This window comes from Saccopteryx bilineata, chromosome 6 (assembly GCF_036850765.1).
Source record: "Saccopteryx bilineata isolate mSacBil1 chromosome 6, mSacBil1_pri_phased_curated, whole genome shotgun sequence".
Lineage (NCBI taxonomy): Eukaryota > Metazoa > Chordata > Mammalia > Chiroptera > Emballonuridae > Saccopteryx > Saccopteryx bilineata.
Window position 1 is genome coordinate 73,449,606 of NC_089495.1, and position 15,242 is coordinate 73,464,847.

At 36.4% G+C, this 15,242-nt stretch overlaps 1 protein-coding gene and 1 non-coding gene across 17 annotated transcripts in view; one reads left to right on the forward strand and one right to left on the reverse strand.

The window, feature by feature from the left end:
* The window catches only part of MYCBP2 (MYC binding protein 2), a 333,902-nt gene that overhangs the window by 239,712 nt on the left and 78,948 nt on the right, over nucleotides 1-15,242 (forward strand). For all 16 annotated transcript variants that reach the window (XM_066236389.1, XM_066236395.1, XM_066236388.1 and 13 more), the window contains 4 exons: nucleotides 829-944; nucleotides 4,359-4,456; nucleotides 5,358-5,474; nucleotides 6,632-6,772. In XM_066236389.1, the coding sequence (XP_066092486.1) occupies nucleotides 829-944; nucleotides 4,359-4,456; nucleotides 5,358-5,474; nucleotides 6,632-6,772 (472 nt within the window). The remainder of the gene's footprint in view (nucleotides 1-828; nucleotides 945-4,358; nucleotides 4,457-5,357; nucleotides 5,475-6,631; nucleotides 6,773-15,242) is intronic.
* On the reverse strand, nucleotides 9,257-9,330 carry TRNAL-UAG (transfer RNA leucine (anticodon UAG)). The gene has a single exon. It is a non-coding gene; the product is annotated as a tRNA-Leu (tRNA).

The window sequence follows — 15,242 nt, forward strand, 5'->3', positions numbered from 1 at the left end:
GAGGAAAGTCGGGAGACTGTTGCAGAAGCAATAGAAGGCATTTCAAGAAAATAGGAATTGTCAGCTTTCAGGTGTTACCGAGAGATTGCTGAAGCTGAAGAAACAACCATTAAATTTGGTGATGTGGTGATGACTTTGATAAGAAATTGCAATAAAGTGTTGGAAACAAAACCCTACTAAGGGTAAGTTATGGAAGAGAATTAGAAATGAGGAAATGGAAATGGTGACTATAGACAATTTTTTAGGTAAATTTTGATACAAATGGGAAAAGAGATGTGAGACTTTAATTGAAAGAGCTGGAATATCCGTCGGAGGTGATTAAGATGAGAGGAGTCTGAGATTTGTTTTTATAGAAGTGAAATGGAAATAGAAATGATCCAGTAAAGTGAGAGACATTGACAATGAATGAGAGAGAGCAAGGTAACTGTAGCCTGGGAATTCTGAAGGAATGAGATTCTCAGCACAAATGAGGGGCTGACTTTAAATAAGTTCTAGGATACTTCTTTCATTGTAATAGGAGAGAAGGTAGAAAATAGGTTTTTTTTAATCTGATTGCAACTTTGCTGTTGTGTCTCTTTTTTCTCACTGAAGAAAGTGATATGATCAACAGAGTGGGGAGAGAAGTAATGGAGATTTGAAGTGAGGAAGAAAAGATGAAAATCATTTATTTGGAGAGTAGGAAAACATACTATGGCAGGACAGTGGGATTATCTTTCATTGAATAATTCAATCAGAAATTGCTGTAAATGTTTGCTGTTATATGTTAATGATTTTGTCAGCTGTTTAACCAAAAGTAAATTTTTCAATATTAATTTTATTTCTTTTCAGACCCAGTGAGAATATGCTGATCCGTGTCAATAATGATGGCACTTATTGTGCAAATTGGACTCCAGGGGCTATTGGACTCTACACTATTCATGTTACCATTGATGGCATTGAAATAGGTATTTTTAAAGTTATGAGTTACTTAATATAAAGAAGTAGAATCAAAATCATCTTTCCATTCTAGTTTGCTTTACCTTGTATCATAAACATGGATGGTTTTATAACTTATTTGGGGCTTCATTTTCTCCATTATAGTAACTACTGAATTAGTACATTTATAAAGTCTTAAAATTTTGTATTAATTTATGGTCATTATAAATAACCCTCATGACTCCTTCCCTCCTTTCCTCTCCCTGCCCTAATGTGACTGGTTGGTTAGGTATGATCTCCTGCATGCTGTTATATACCTGTGGGTGTACCTTGACTTCTCCTCATGGCACATCAGTTGTACTTTCCTGACTGTGAACAGAGGCCATCTTATTCATCTTTGGATCTCTTAATCTAGCTCAGTGGCACATAATGGCTGCCTAATAAATACTTGTTGAATGAATGAATTTTCTTTATTCACCACTAATGTGGAAAAGTACATTGCTTTTACTTTGGCCATTAATCTTTATTTTTAAACTATATAATAGGACAACAATAGAACAAGAAAAATCTTGGGGGGAGGGGGGAGAGGGGGAGGGGGAGGGGCACAAAGAAAACTAAATAGAAGGTGACAGAGGACAATCTGACTTTGGGTGATGGGTATGCAACAATTGAATGACAAGATAACCTGGACATGTTATCTTTGAATATATGTATCCTGATTTATTGATGTTGCCCCATTAAAAAAATAAAATTATTAAAAAAAAAGAAAATAAAAATCTTAATAAATATGAATTCTTTGTGACACTATCTTTCCTAATGCTATTCAAGTAAAAGGGTTTCTGTGATCAGGTATATTGAGAAAACCTTATACATTATAGTCTCATCTTATACATTTATACAATTTACATTAACATATTAGGGATTCCAAGAAATTCTAACATAGAGAATCTTGTCTCAGATGGAAAAAGTCAAGAACCATATGATTTCAGAGAGAAAAGAGGCGGGGTGAATTAGAAGAGGGCCAGAATATATGGTGATGGAAGGAAACTTGACTTTGGATGGTAAACACAATATACTCTACCAGCAATTCTCAACCAGTATGCCACAACAATTTTTAGAACATGTAATACCTGACTATTAGATTGTCAAAAAAATGACAATAGCAAACACACAATAACCATCCAGTGTAAATGAATAAAATTATACATTTTTTGACATTGGGAAAAAATAGAATATATTTTTTGATGTGTTACATAATTTTGGTAGTTTATTTGTGCCATAAGATGAAAAAAGTTGAAAATCACTATACTATATAAATGTTATAAATTGCACACTTGAAACCTGTATAATTTTATTAACCAATGTTACCTCAATAAATTTAATAAAATTTTTATAAAATAATCTTGTCTAGCCTGACCAGGCAGTGGCACAGTGGATAGAAGGTCAGACTGGGACTCAGAAGAACCAGGTTCGAAACCCCTAGGTCACTGGCTCGAGCACAAACTCATCTGCTCATCTGGTTTGAGCAGACTCACCAGCTTGAGCCCAAGGTTGCTGGCTTGAGCAAGTGTTTACTCGGTCTGTTGTAGCACACCCCCCACCCCCCCACCCCCGTCAAGGCACATATGAGAAAGCAATCAGTGAACAATTAAAGTGCCACAACAAAGAATTGATGCTTCTCATCTATCTCCTGTCTGTCTGTCCTTCTCTTTCTGTGTCATACACAAAAAATTGTCTAACTTTTTTAATCCTTACATGAAACCCTTACATGGGGGGGGAAGAGGGAGACAGGGTAGAGATAAAAGTAATCCTGATTACCATTCCACCAGAATAGCCTTTGGGAAACTGATGTAAGTAGTTTGTTTTTATAGTGAAGATAGAAAGGTACTTTCCATTGATGTAACTGTATGGAATATACATTAATGTAACTGTATAAAATCAGATACCTCAAATTTATGTCATTCCAGAGACCCTTATCCTCAGCCTTTGCTACACTAGCCTTTATTTCAACATATCCATAAAGCTTTTAGGTCAGCAAACTTTTGACGGTTCTGAGCAAAACATCGTTCTAGGTTACTGTTAAGTATTAGTAATGTATTGATGATTGCAAGATAAACAGGTAAACAAAATCATATGAACTAGAATGTAAGTTATAACATGCAAGAGGTACAAATGATGGGAATTCAAAAGTGGAGATAGTCAAGAATGGCTTTATCTTCTCTAATAGTGGGTTGAAGGAAACTCCTACGCACTAGATAAGAAAAATATACTTATATTTGTTTTTATAAATTAAAGTGAAAAAAAAATACTTCCTATTTACTTGGAATCATCCATTTTTTTTCCCTACCTTTCTAACTCAACTTTTTCCCAGGGTGACCAAACTGACAGACTGGGGCCTTGCTTGGCCATAGGCAAGAACAGATGATAATTCATTAGAATAATTATGGTAATAATAGCTAACATTTGTTGGGCACTTAATATATATCCAACATTGTTTTATGCATACCTTACATATTTTTAAATCATTTTCATTCTCACAACAGCCCAATGTGGTAGGTACTATTCTCATTCCCATTTTATAAATGAAAAATTCGAGGCACAGAGAGTCAAAAAGCAGCAGATGGGGTAACAAGCAAAACAGTCTACTGTGAGAACTCCAGCTTTTAACTACCAAACCATTGCATGTTAGGAAGATAGATGATGAGTGGTACTCTGATCTAATGTTGTGAATTAATGTTTAATCATATGAGAGTTTCTTTACTGTTTTTTTTTTAGTATGATTTCATATGTTTAGATAAAGAACATGAGCTCCTCTAAGACTAAGATACCCATTTATAATTTCAGAACCATTTTTCAAATATTTCTCTTTTAAGTTTTAACTATAAATATTAATCACCTTAAAAAGGACAGAATTCAGGCCCTGGCCAGTTGGCTCAGCGGTAGAGCGTCGGCCTGGCGTGCAGGGGACCCGGGTTCGATTCCCGGCCAGGGCACATAGGAGAAGCAAATAGGAGAAGCTCCCATTTGCTTCTCCACCCCGCCCCCCTCCTTCCTCTCTGTCTCTCTCTTCCCCTCCCGCAGCCAAGGCTCCATTGGAGCAAAGATGGCCCGGGCACTGGGGATGGCTCCTTGGCCTCTGCCCCAAGCGCTAGAGTGGCTCTGGTTGCAGCAGAGCGATGCCCCGGAGGGGCAGAGCATCGCCCCCTGGTGGGCAGAGCATCGCCCCTGGTGGGCGTGCCGGGTGGATCCTGGTTGGGCGCATGCGGGAGTCTGTCTGACTGTCTCTCCCCGTTTCCAGCTTCAGAAAAATACAAAAAAAAAAAACAAAACAGAATTCAGATATTTGTTTTAACTGTTTATAACAGCCTATAAATATATATAAGGTTAGGTTTAAGGATCCTCCCTTTCTTGTATTCTCAAATGTTCCCTCCCTTTTCTTACAGATGCTGGCCTAGAAGTAAAAGTTAAAGACCCACCAAAAGGGATGATACCACCAGGAACTCAACTGGTGAAACCAAAGACTGAACCTCAACCAAATAAGGTTAGAGTAGGATAAAATCAGAACCTGAAACAATTAGAGATTTATTAATTTTCTTCATTGACTCTTCAAGATGGCAATTAAACATCTAATATTTTACTTGATTTCAGTATTTGAATTCTGAATATCCCTAAATAATTTTGAAAAGTAGTTCATGGTAATTCTAATCATTTATAAATTGTATAACCTATACTTTGTGGCTTCTTTATATAATAGTTTAGTAAATTTTCTGTTAATTGAAATTCTGCAACTAACAAAAAGTCTTCTGTTTATAAGTGTATAAACTTTTCAGGGTTAAAGTATCCTGTGCTAAGAAAAATTAACTTCTTAGCAGGAAAAGTAAATAGAGCCTGCCTATGGTGGCACAGTGGATAGAATGTCGACCTGGAACACTGAAGTTTCCAGTTCGAAACCCTGGGCTTGCCGGGTCAAGACACATACTAGAGGCAATTAATAAACAACTAAAGTGAAGCAACTATGAATTGATACTTCTTGTCCCCTGCCTTTCTCTTTTATCTGTAAAATTAATAAATAAAATCTTTAAAAAAAAAGAGAAAGAAAGAAAAAGAAAATAGAGGAATTTTTGTAAACGATATTTATTAAAAAGGAAACATTGGTAAAGTATTAATATTATACCATTCTAAAAGGAATAAATAGCTCTTTTCTCCTTTTTATCATGTCCTCAAAATTTTAAGGGGATATTAATAATTTTATAATTGTTTTTCAGTAATATACATTTTAATACTTATGTTCTGTTATAAAAAACCACTGCTATACAGGGAAAACAGCTACAAAATGTTTTGGAAACTTTCTCAGAATTAATAATACTTTCAAATCTGTTGAATTTTATCACTTACAAGTATAAGAACTCTATTACATGATTTTTCTTCTTTGCTTTTCTCAGGTTCGAAAATTTGTGGCCAAGGACAGTGCAGGGCTCCGTATCCGGAGCCACCCTTCCCTTCAGAGTGAGCAGATAGGCATAGTGAAAGTCAATGGAACTATCACTTTTATTGATGAGGTAATTTGTAACAAAACACTTGGTAATAAATTTTGGACCGAAAGCTCTTGCATTGTTTGCACAATAATAAAGTTTCTAAGTTTTCTGTAAGAATATGTTTTTGTTTGTTTTTTTTGTTTGTTTTTTTTGTTTGTTTTGTTTGTTTTTTTGTATTTTTCTGAAGCTGGAAACGGGGAGAGACAGTCAGACAGACTCCCGCATGGACCCGACCGGGATCCACCAGGCACGCCCACCAGGGGGCGACGCTCTGCCCTCCAGGGGGCAATGCTCTGCCCCTCCGGGGCGTCGCTCTGTTGCGACCAGAGCCACTCTAGCGCTTGGGGCAGAGGCCAAGGAGCCATCCCCAGCGCCCGGGCCATCTTTGCTCCAGTGGAGCCTCGCTGCGGGAGGGGAAGAGAGAGACAGAGAGGAAGGAGAGGGGGAGGGGTGGAGAAGCAGATGGGCACTTCTCCTGTGTGCCTTGGCCGGGAATCGAACCCGGGACTCCTGTACACCAGGCCGACGCTCTACCACTGAGCCAACCGGCCAGGGCTGTATATGTTTTAAGTACAATAGTTTGGGTAGTGTTTGGAAAATTTGCAAAATGTGCTCATTGAATTTCAAACATTTAATTTATTTTTCTTGATCAATAAAGAAGAAACTAAAATTATATTTTTAACATGAAAGGAACACAGTTAACATAGTAGTCAAAACCTGTACAAATACTCACTAAAAGTGGGTACAGTTCATCTTGAATTTTTAAAATGTTGTTTGTTTTTAAATGTGTTTATTGTAGTGCTCTTAACTTTGACAGTACACTTTTTTAATAATACAATCAACTTCTGATTGTTAAAATCTAAATTAAGGGGAAGGAAGACTTACATTCTTTTGGGAAATATCTGATTTTTTGTTTAAACTATTTTAAAGTGTAATTTCTTTGTACTTTTACTCCTAAGTGGCATTGCTTTTACACTCACCATATGCATTATCATACTGCTGATGTTCCCTTGCTGCTTGTTTCTTTAAAGTTTCTCTTATATTTACCTTCTTCAAAAACTAGATGCTAATCACCATGTCCACCATTATTTGTGCTGCTTTGTGATCTTTCGGCCCTTGCTAGCTAGCCTCAGAGGAGCTACAAGAGGGTGTGGCTTGTTTTTGTTGCTTATTTCCCATAGATCCACAATGATGATGGTGTATGGCTGAGACTGAATGATGAGACAATAAAGAAGTATGTTCCTAACATGAATGGTTACACTGAAGCCTGGTGCCTCTCTTTTAATCAGCATCTTGGCAAGAGTCTTCTGGTCCCTGTTGATGTAAGTAAAAGGTCATTTTAAAAGCATTATAGGTACACTGCCCTCATTACAGGACATTAATTAAGGCTTTTCAGTTCTGAGGTAAACCACAACTAAATAACTTTTACTTGATAAGTGCTTGAATTCTTGATAGATTCTTGTAAGAAAAGTGGAGTTTGACAAGGCTAAATACCTTAATTCTTATCATGATCCATCACAGGCAGAATACTGAGTTCCTTTCAAAAAGGTGGGAAATGAGAGTTGCATATTATTTTTCCTTTCTTATTCACACTACAGTTTGGAATGAATTCCAAACTAAATTTATGAATGTGGTATTATTATACATTCAAAAACCTGTATAACATACTTGTTTTTTCTGTTGGCATTTTGTAATTCTCTGTGTTTTAAGTTTGAATCTTTTCTTTCTCGGCTTATCTTACTATTGGGTTAAAATAAGATGAATTTTTAGACTGGCAGTATACTGTTCTAGTTGAAGTTAAATATTTCTGTCTGAATTTATTGAATCTCTCTAACAGATACAGTAGAATATTTAGAGCCAGTGTTTCCAAGATTGCTAATATGATAGCAATCCACAACTCTTTATAATTCAAACATAAAAGTGTGGTATTTCTTTCTTTTCATCACCATCAACTCTGTATGTATTCTTTATGACCCTGCTAATAAATAGCACTGTTAAAATTTTATTTCTTAAAAAAGTTAATATTTTAAACAGTTGAATTTCTTAAAAACCAGTATATGAAGTTAGCTTATTCTATCTAACCATTCAATATATTGTTTCTTTTTCTCCTTGATAGTCTAGACTCTAGAGCAGGGGTTCCCAAACTACGGCCCGCGGGCCACGTGCGGCCCCCTGAGGCCATTTATTTGGCCCCCGCCACACTTCCGGAAGGGACACCTCTTTTATTGGTGGTCAGTGAGAGGAGCATAGTTCCCATTGAAATACTGGTCAGTTTGTTGATTTAAATTTACTTGTTCTTTATTTTAAATATTGTATTTCTTCCCATTTTGTTTTTTTACTTTAAAATAAGATATGTGCAGTGTGCATAGGGATTTGTTCATAGTTTTTTTATAGTCTGGCCCTCCAACAGTTTGAGGGACAGTGAACTGGCCCCCTGTGTAAAAAGTTTGGGGACCCCTGCTCTAGAGTAATGTTCTCCAAAGGGACAGTTATACAAGATGATTTTTTGGGAAAGAAAATACAGGAACTTCTATTTGTATTTATTGCTTTCATTTCTTTTTGTATTTTGTATATGTTTTATAGTAGTACAGAGGGGAGAGATATATCTATATCTATCTATATAATTTTTCATTTTACTAACATATACATTATAAAATAAGGTTGAAGCATGTCTGCCTACTGTTTTACTAAGAAGCTAAAAGATGACAAATCTATAATTAAAGTATTAAATTTTAAATAAACCAGATATTCTTAAATTTTCCTTAGATTTGTATCTGTAGATAAAAATGTAAAGGATTTTGACCTGGCCCTGGCCGGTTGGCTCAGTGGTGTCGACCTGGTATGTGGAAGTACTGGGTTCAATTCCCGGTCAGGGCATACAAGAGAAGTGACCATCTGCTTCTCCTCCCTTGTCCCTTCTCTCTCTCTCTCTCTCTCTCTCTCTCTCTCCTTCTGTCTCTCTCTCTCCCCCCACCTCCTCCCACAGCCATGGCTTGATTGATTAGAATGTGTTGTCCCAGGTGCTGAGGATGGCTCTGGGGAGCCTTTGTCTCAGGTGCTAAAGATAGCTTAGTTGCAAGCTTGGCCCCAGACGGGCAGAGCATCAGCCCAAGACTGGGTTTGCCAGGTCAGTCTCAGTCCAGGAGCATGCAGGAGTCTGTGTCTCTGTCTCCCCTTCTCTCACTCACATACATACATACATACATACATAAAAGGATTTTGACCCTGTGGAAAAATGGTACTGCTCTGAAAGAGAAATAATTCTTTATCATCTATGGCTAATAAGTTGGCCTTAAATGGTTTGAAATTGTATTTTCATTATGTAACCAAATACTCCTCAGGATTGTGAAAGTTATGTTTTAAATGAAATAATTGTAACAGCCATTTTATTTCTTATGTTCACAATTTATTTTTTGAATTTTCAGCAATTTTAGACTTTTGTATACTTACGTCTTTAATAAGGCATTATATATATATATATTTTTAATTTTTTTGCATTTTTCTGAAGCTGGAAATAGGGAGAGACAGTCAGACAGACTCCCGCATGCGCCCGACCGGGATCCACCCGGCATGCCCACCAGGGGGCGATGCTCTGCCCATCCTGGGCGACGCCATGTTGCGACCCTCCTGGGTGTCGCCATGTTGCGACCAGAGCCACTCTAGCGCCTGGGGCAGAGGCCACAGAGCCATCCCCAGCGCCCGGGCCATCTTTGCTCCAATGGAGCCTTGGCTGCGGGAGGGGAAGAGAGAGACAGAGAGGAAGGCGCGGCGGAGGGGTGGAGAAGCAAATGTGCGCTTCTCCTGTGTGCCCTGGCCGGGAATCGAACCCGGGTCCTCCGCGCTAGGCCGACGCTCTACCGCTGAGCCAACCGGCCAGGGCTAATAAGGCATTATATTATCTTTACTGCCTCCCTCATTCCAAAAGTATTTTCCTAATTCCTTTGCTTTTTCATTTGAAGAAAGAGGCTTTTGAAAGAGGAACATAGTCACAAAAAAGAGAGAGAGGGAGAGAGAGAATCAACGATAGAAAGGAAGAGCAAGAAGTGCTGTGTATCGAAGTTCTAAATTTCATGGTTTTGTTTTGGAACGTTAGTGTTCTGTTGTTTGATGCTTTTAAACCCCATCTAAGAGACCGTTTGTAGTAGACAGTGTGTTCATGAGGCCTTAGAAGGGTAGTAACAAAGGTAAGACAGAAAACTAAATGGAGAGCGCCACATAGATATTGTTGATGGGTTTTCATTTGAATGTAAATGAGAAGGTTGTCATTGACTTATCTGAAAAAAATATTGATTCAGAATAATGGAGATAGAAAGTAAAATGAAGTAAGTGGCTTCTGGTATTTTCTAGTCTTTAAGAATGACGTAAGTTCTATTTTCGTGTAAATAATTCACTGTGTCTGGTATCACTTAGAAGGCTGAGGTTTTTTTGTTACCTTTATTTTAAAGATAGTAGCTATATGAGATTTTTATATATTAAAGGAAAGACATCAGTATAAAAGGGGTAAATAAAAGATTTAAAGAAATCAGCCTTGGCCTGTTGGGCTCAGCAGTAGAGCGTCAGCCTGGTGTATGGAAGTCCTGGATGCGACTCCTGGTCAGGGCACACAGGAGAAGTGCCCGTCTGCTTCTCTACCTTTCCCCCTCTCCTTTCTCTCTATCTCTCTTTTCTCCTCCCACAGCCAAGGCTCTATTGGAGCAAAGTTGGCCAGGGCGCTGAGGATGGCTCCATGGCCTCCACCTCAGGCGCATGCAGGAGTCTTTGTGTCTGCCACCCCCCACTTCTCACTTTGGAAAAATACAAAAAAAAAAGTGATTTAAAGAAATTTTAAGACTGCTCAACCTGGGGTGGCGCAGCAGATAAAACATCGATTTGAATGCTGAGGTCACCAGTTCAAATCTCTGGGCTTTCCTGGTCAAGGCACATACAGGAAACAGCTACAATGAGTTGATGATTCCTGTTTCTCTTCCCTTTTTCTCTCCCCCACTCCCCTCTCTTCCTCTCTTAAAAATCAATAAAATCTTAAAAAATAAGAAATCTGAAGACTGTAAACAGATGAAAAAAAGTAATTAAAGCCATATTGGGTGTTGTTTTTGTGAAGGAGGAAAGGATATATATGGCAGTAGACAAGTTTTCAGGGATGCAGTGAGCAAGGGAACAGGTTGAAGGAATCCATGGTACTTCCATAAACTAGAAGAGTGGAAAGCCGTAGTTGAGATAGAATCAAATGAGTTAAGTTAAAGGGTTCAAAAATGTCATAAAAATTTAGAATAATGTTTGATAGAAATAGAAGAAGAATTTGATGTAAAACTACTTGTTTTGGGATTGTTGATCCATGAAGGACCCAGTGAGACCGCTGGATGGCTCCATTCTGGATACCCCTTTTCCCCCACAACCCTAAGTTCCCAGAATTAAAGGAGCCAAGAAAGTAGATGACAACATTAACTGGAATTTTCCAGAGTTGTATGACAGAAAAACAGGGATGAAAAGGAATTCCAGATGCTAATGGAAGAGCGGTTGAGATATCTGGGATCTGGCCTAAGTTAGAAATGTGAAAGAACAGATGGACTCCAGGGAGCTTTGGCGGCTTAATGAAGTCCTGGAACAACATAGTGCGTACACTGTAGTTAAAGAGCTGGAAGGATATAGGAGTTTGTTTTATGAAGAATAATACTTGAATATGATTTCATAGTTAGAGCATTTTATTGAATGAGGTGGTCCATTAATGTGACCATGAAAAGGTAGCTGAAGTATATTGGAAGTGAAAGTCATTGGAACTGCCCCAGTTTAGGAACTAAAAGGCAAGACAATTCAATGATCATCCCCATCAACATGAAGACACATATGATGACAACACTGTGACTCACAAGATTTTAGAGGAAAGTGAGTTTCTTCCCGTTAAGTACAATATAAAGTCATGAGGCAAACGGGAATAGTTTGATCTTGGATCAGGAAGAAGCGTAGAGCAATTTTGGTGTAAAAATAAGAGAACAGGTAGATGATATAATGGTTTATATTTATGTGGTGACTTAAGATGAGGGGATACCAGACACACATACCAGCAAAATTTACTGGTCTTCGTCTCTAAACAAATCTAGCATAAAGTTGCTACAATGCAGGTGTTAGAGAAGGACCCACACAATCAGAACCTGGCATAGGTAAGGACAGACTAGTTTTCCAGGGTTTTTGTCTGTAGGGGTTAGAGCAGGCCCCTTACACAAGCAGGAAGTTTTTAATGAGTACCTTACTCTGCAGGGCTCAATGTGATAGGGTTTAGAGAGAATGGTATTTGCACAGACGGAATAATAATTCCATCTCATCCCCTAAAGGAACTAATACAGCTAAATAAATGCATTTTGTTACTTCTTCCTTCACGTCTCTTACTACATTTACTACTGGGAAGTCACTTTACACTATTCTTCCTTACACTATTCTTCCTTTTCTAAAATTCTATTTGTGGATAATCAGCTATGATTCTGGCTTATAATTGCAAAACACTGATAATTTAAAAAATGAAGGACCAAGCCACTAACTTAAGATGGAAAAGTACCAAAAGTTGCCTTCAGCAATCTTGACATCTACCTCTTCGACCTTTTCTGGTTGAAACAATTTTGCATTCGATGTTTGTACCTTATTTGGGTCCTGACTCAAACAAACTTTAGGAAGAGTGGGGTTGGGGATTGGAAATTTAAACACTGCCTAAATATTTGATGAACTCCTTTTTCAAAAAAGACTACCATAAGTAATCATATTTAGAAAGAGGTTTAAAGTGATTTTTGTTGCACTGCTGTGTTTGTTTACTACCATTATCATACTTGTTTTCATTGTACATATTTACTTTAGCTAAATTTTAGCCACCTAGCAAGTTTTATTTAAACATTACTAAGAAATAATGTCATCCTAACTTAGTTCAAATGGGACTTGAACTCTGTTTTAGCATTTTGGTAATGCTCCTGTTAACAGATTAAATAGCATTGGACATTCATATTACAGTATAACTAGGTATTTTTAAAATATGAAGGATGCAATTTCTTTTCTGTGAGGTGCTCATACTTTAACAGAACTTCCTGCTCTTTTTAGACCACTGTGTTCAGTTTTACTTCTTACAGTCTTTGCTTATGTTGTTTTATTTATCTAGAATGCTTTTGTTTTCATTTTTTCCCTAACTTTTCTAATATTTTCCTAGTTGACCATGCTAAAAATTTCTCTTGACAGTTTTCTTCTCTGTACTTCCCAATAATGCCTTACCTACTAATTTGTTAATTGTTCATTCAACAAATATTTATTGAGTCCTTATTATGTACCAAACACAGAGCTGGGATGTAGGTTTTGGGTGGATAGGCAGAGGGGAAGGATACAAAATAAATAAGATACAGTGTAGTCCTTGCTCTTGAGGTACTCACTGAACAGTGTGACAGGCATACTATATTTAAATAATAAAATTGCATTGTGATAACTTTTAGAATGGCTTCACTTAGGAAGTGACATTAAGGAGGTCTTAAAGAAAAAGTGAAGGAATTTCTAGACAAAAACAAATGTCCAAAGTCATGGAGGCATGTTATGTTTGGGAAATAATAAATAGTTTATATGAGTGAAGCAAAGAATTGAGGATAGAAAATGTGTAAGTGCTGGGGAAATTAGGTTTCCCTCTCCCTTCTCTGGTAGCACTTTGTGAAAGTAGAAAAGGCTTCTTTCTGCAACTACCCATAATGCTTAGTTGTTTTGTTTTGTTTTCCTTGCCTTCAGCCAATTTGTATTTATATATCTCATATTACTGTTAAACTCCTTAAGGGTCAAAACTCATAAGGGTTCCTACTAAACTCATATTTGTTTCTTCCAAAGTTTTAAGTATTACATTTTGCTCATTGTTGGCTTTCAACATTTGTCAAATACTGGTTTAATTCTTGGTTATCTGGTATGTACACTGCTTAAAAGAATTTCTAACACATATATGCTCCTCATCTTAATTCTCTCACTTAATTCTCAGTGTGATCCTGTGATGTTAAGTATGTCAGTATTCTCATTTTCTCAATGACAGGGTTTCTCTCCCAAGATTACATATAGAAAGTAGTGGAGCTGGCTCCAGAACCCAGTTGATATAATTAAAGCCCATGATTTTATGTTTAGTCTACCTTAATCTAGAAGGGAGATGAGGATAAATATAGTTATAAACTGATTAAGTAAAATACCTATAAAAATCAGATTACTTTGGCTAGAACTCACAAATTAAATAAATATGAATATTCATGACTTTAATGGTTGAATGAGGATGAATACCATATTTGTTGAAGGTGATGACGTGGGTTAGTCTGAGAAGGCATACCAGAGGAATATTGGTTTTAAATTATAAAGATTTGGAAACTACAAAACATAAGTAGTATAATGTTTCACTCATTAGGGACAATGTAGTAAAGAATTAGTTATGCACATGACACGAGAGACATTTGACTGACTACGAATAGCACTTAAATTTTGGGGAAAGCAGTTTTACTTCCAGGAAAAGAGATATTTAGTTATTTGAAACTTAGAAGCACAATTCTGTGCCTACTTTGTCAAAAATGAAGTCTTCTAACATTCTGAAGCAAGTTGAAGGGTAGAGAAAATTTATATCAAGGAAAGCAAATGCTATCTCATTAGAAGTATGCTCAGATACCTTTATAATGCTCATGTTATCTGAATTCTTGCAAAAGCAACTTTGATCTCTGAATATCTCTGTGCCTTTATACAAACACTTCTTACCTACTTATGTATTTTGGTATTCACATATACAAAGTCGGTTGATTTTTCCAAAATTGGATGCATGGAAGATTTGAAGGAGAAATGAAAGGGACATATCATTTAGTAGTCTCTCTTAGAGGATTACCCAGGGTAATTGGTAAAATTAGCAAATGTTTCTTGCATTTTATATCCAGTTTTATTCTTTTGGGATACCTACTGATGTCTGGCAGTCACAGCTTTAACGTACTCCAGATTTCATAGTTTTGTTAATAGATATGTGTGTGTATGTGCACATGCATGTGCACCGTGTATGCATAACCTATTTTTTTATCTTGGTAAATATTTATTAAATATACCATTAGTAAATGTGCTGTCATACATGATAATTGAAAGCTTCATTTCATACTTTAGCTTGGTATTTACGTTTCCTAAACAGAATGAGATTTAGGCATTAAAATAATGTTGGAATTGTTTGTATACATGCTATGTTTAATTTTTCTGAGATATTTTATCTTTTTCACTTTAACAATGTTAATTCTAAACTCTGTGCTTATCTAGCACAATGAAAAAACTATCATCTTCTTTTTTTTTACATGAGCATTTGACATGTTTGGTAATGTGTTTCACCATAAAAATTATCCACTTATTTGATTTCTTTTATGCCTTGAAAGATTACCAGTTTAGAGTTGCGATGTGGTGCTCAAAAATTTAGTTAGGTTTTAGTATGCTTTAATTTTTTAATTTTTTTAACAATATTTTTTGCCTTTAAAAGTCTTTGAGAATAAAATTAGATTTTTTAATATGTATGTGTATGTATGTATATAATATATACATATGTATACATATGTATATGTGCTCATAAAAATCTATTAAATTATATATAATATGAAAGCTAATTTATATTTTTTAATAGTGAGAAATTAAGACATTGGAGAAGTTAATATTTTTATGCATGTTCGTATCTTTAAACTTTCCTAAATATTCAAAAGAAAACTTGACAAGTATATTTTATTTTTAAACTCCAAGTTTTTATTTGGTACATTTTTGATTCCTAATAAATGTAGTTTATTTTGAAAA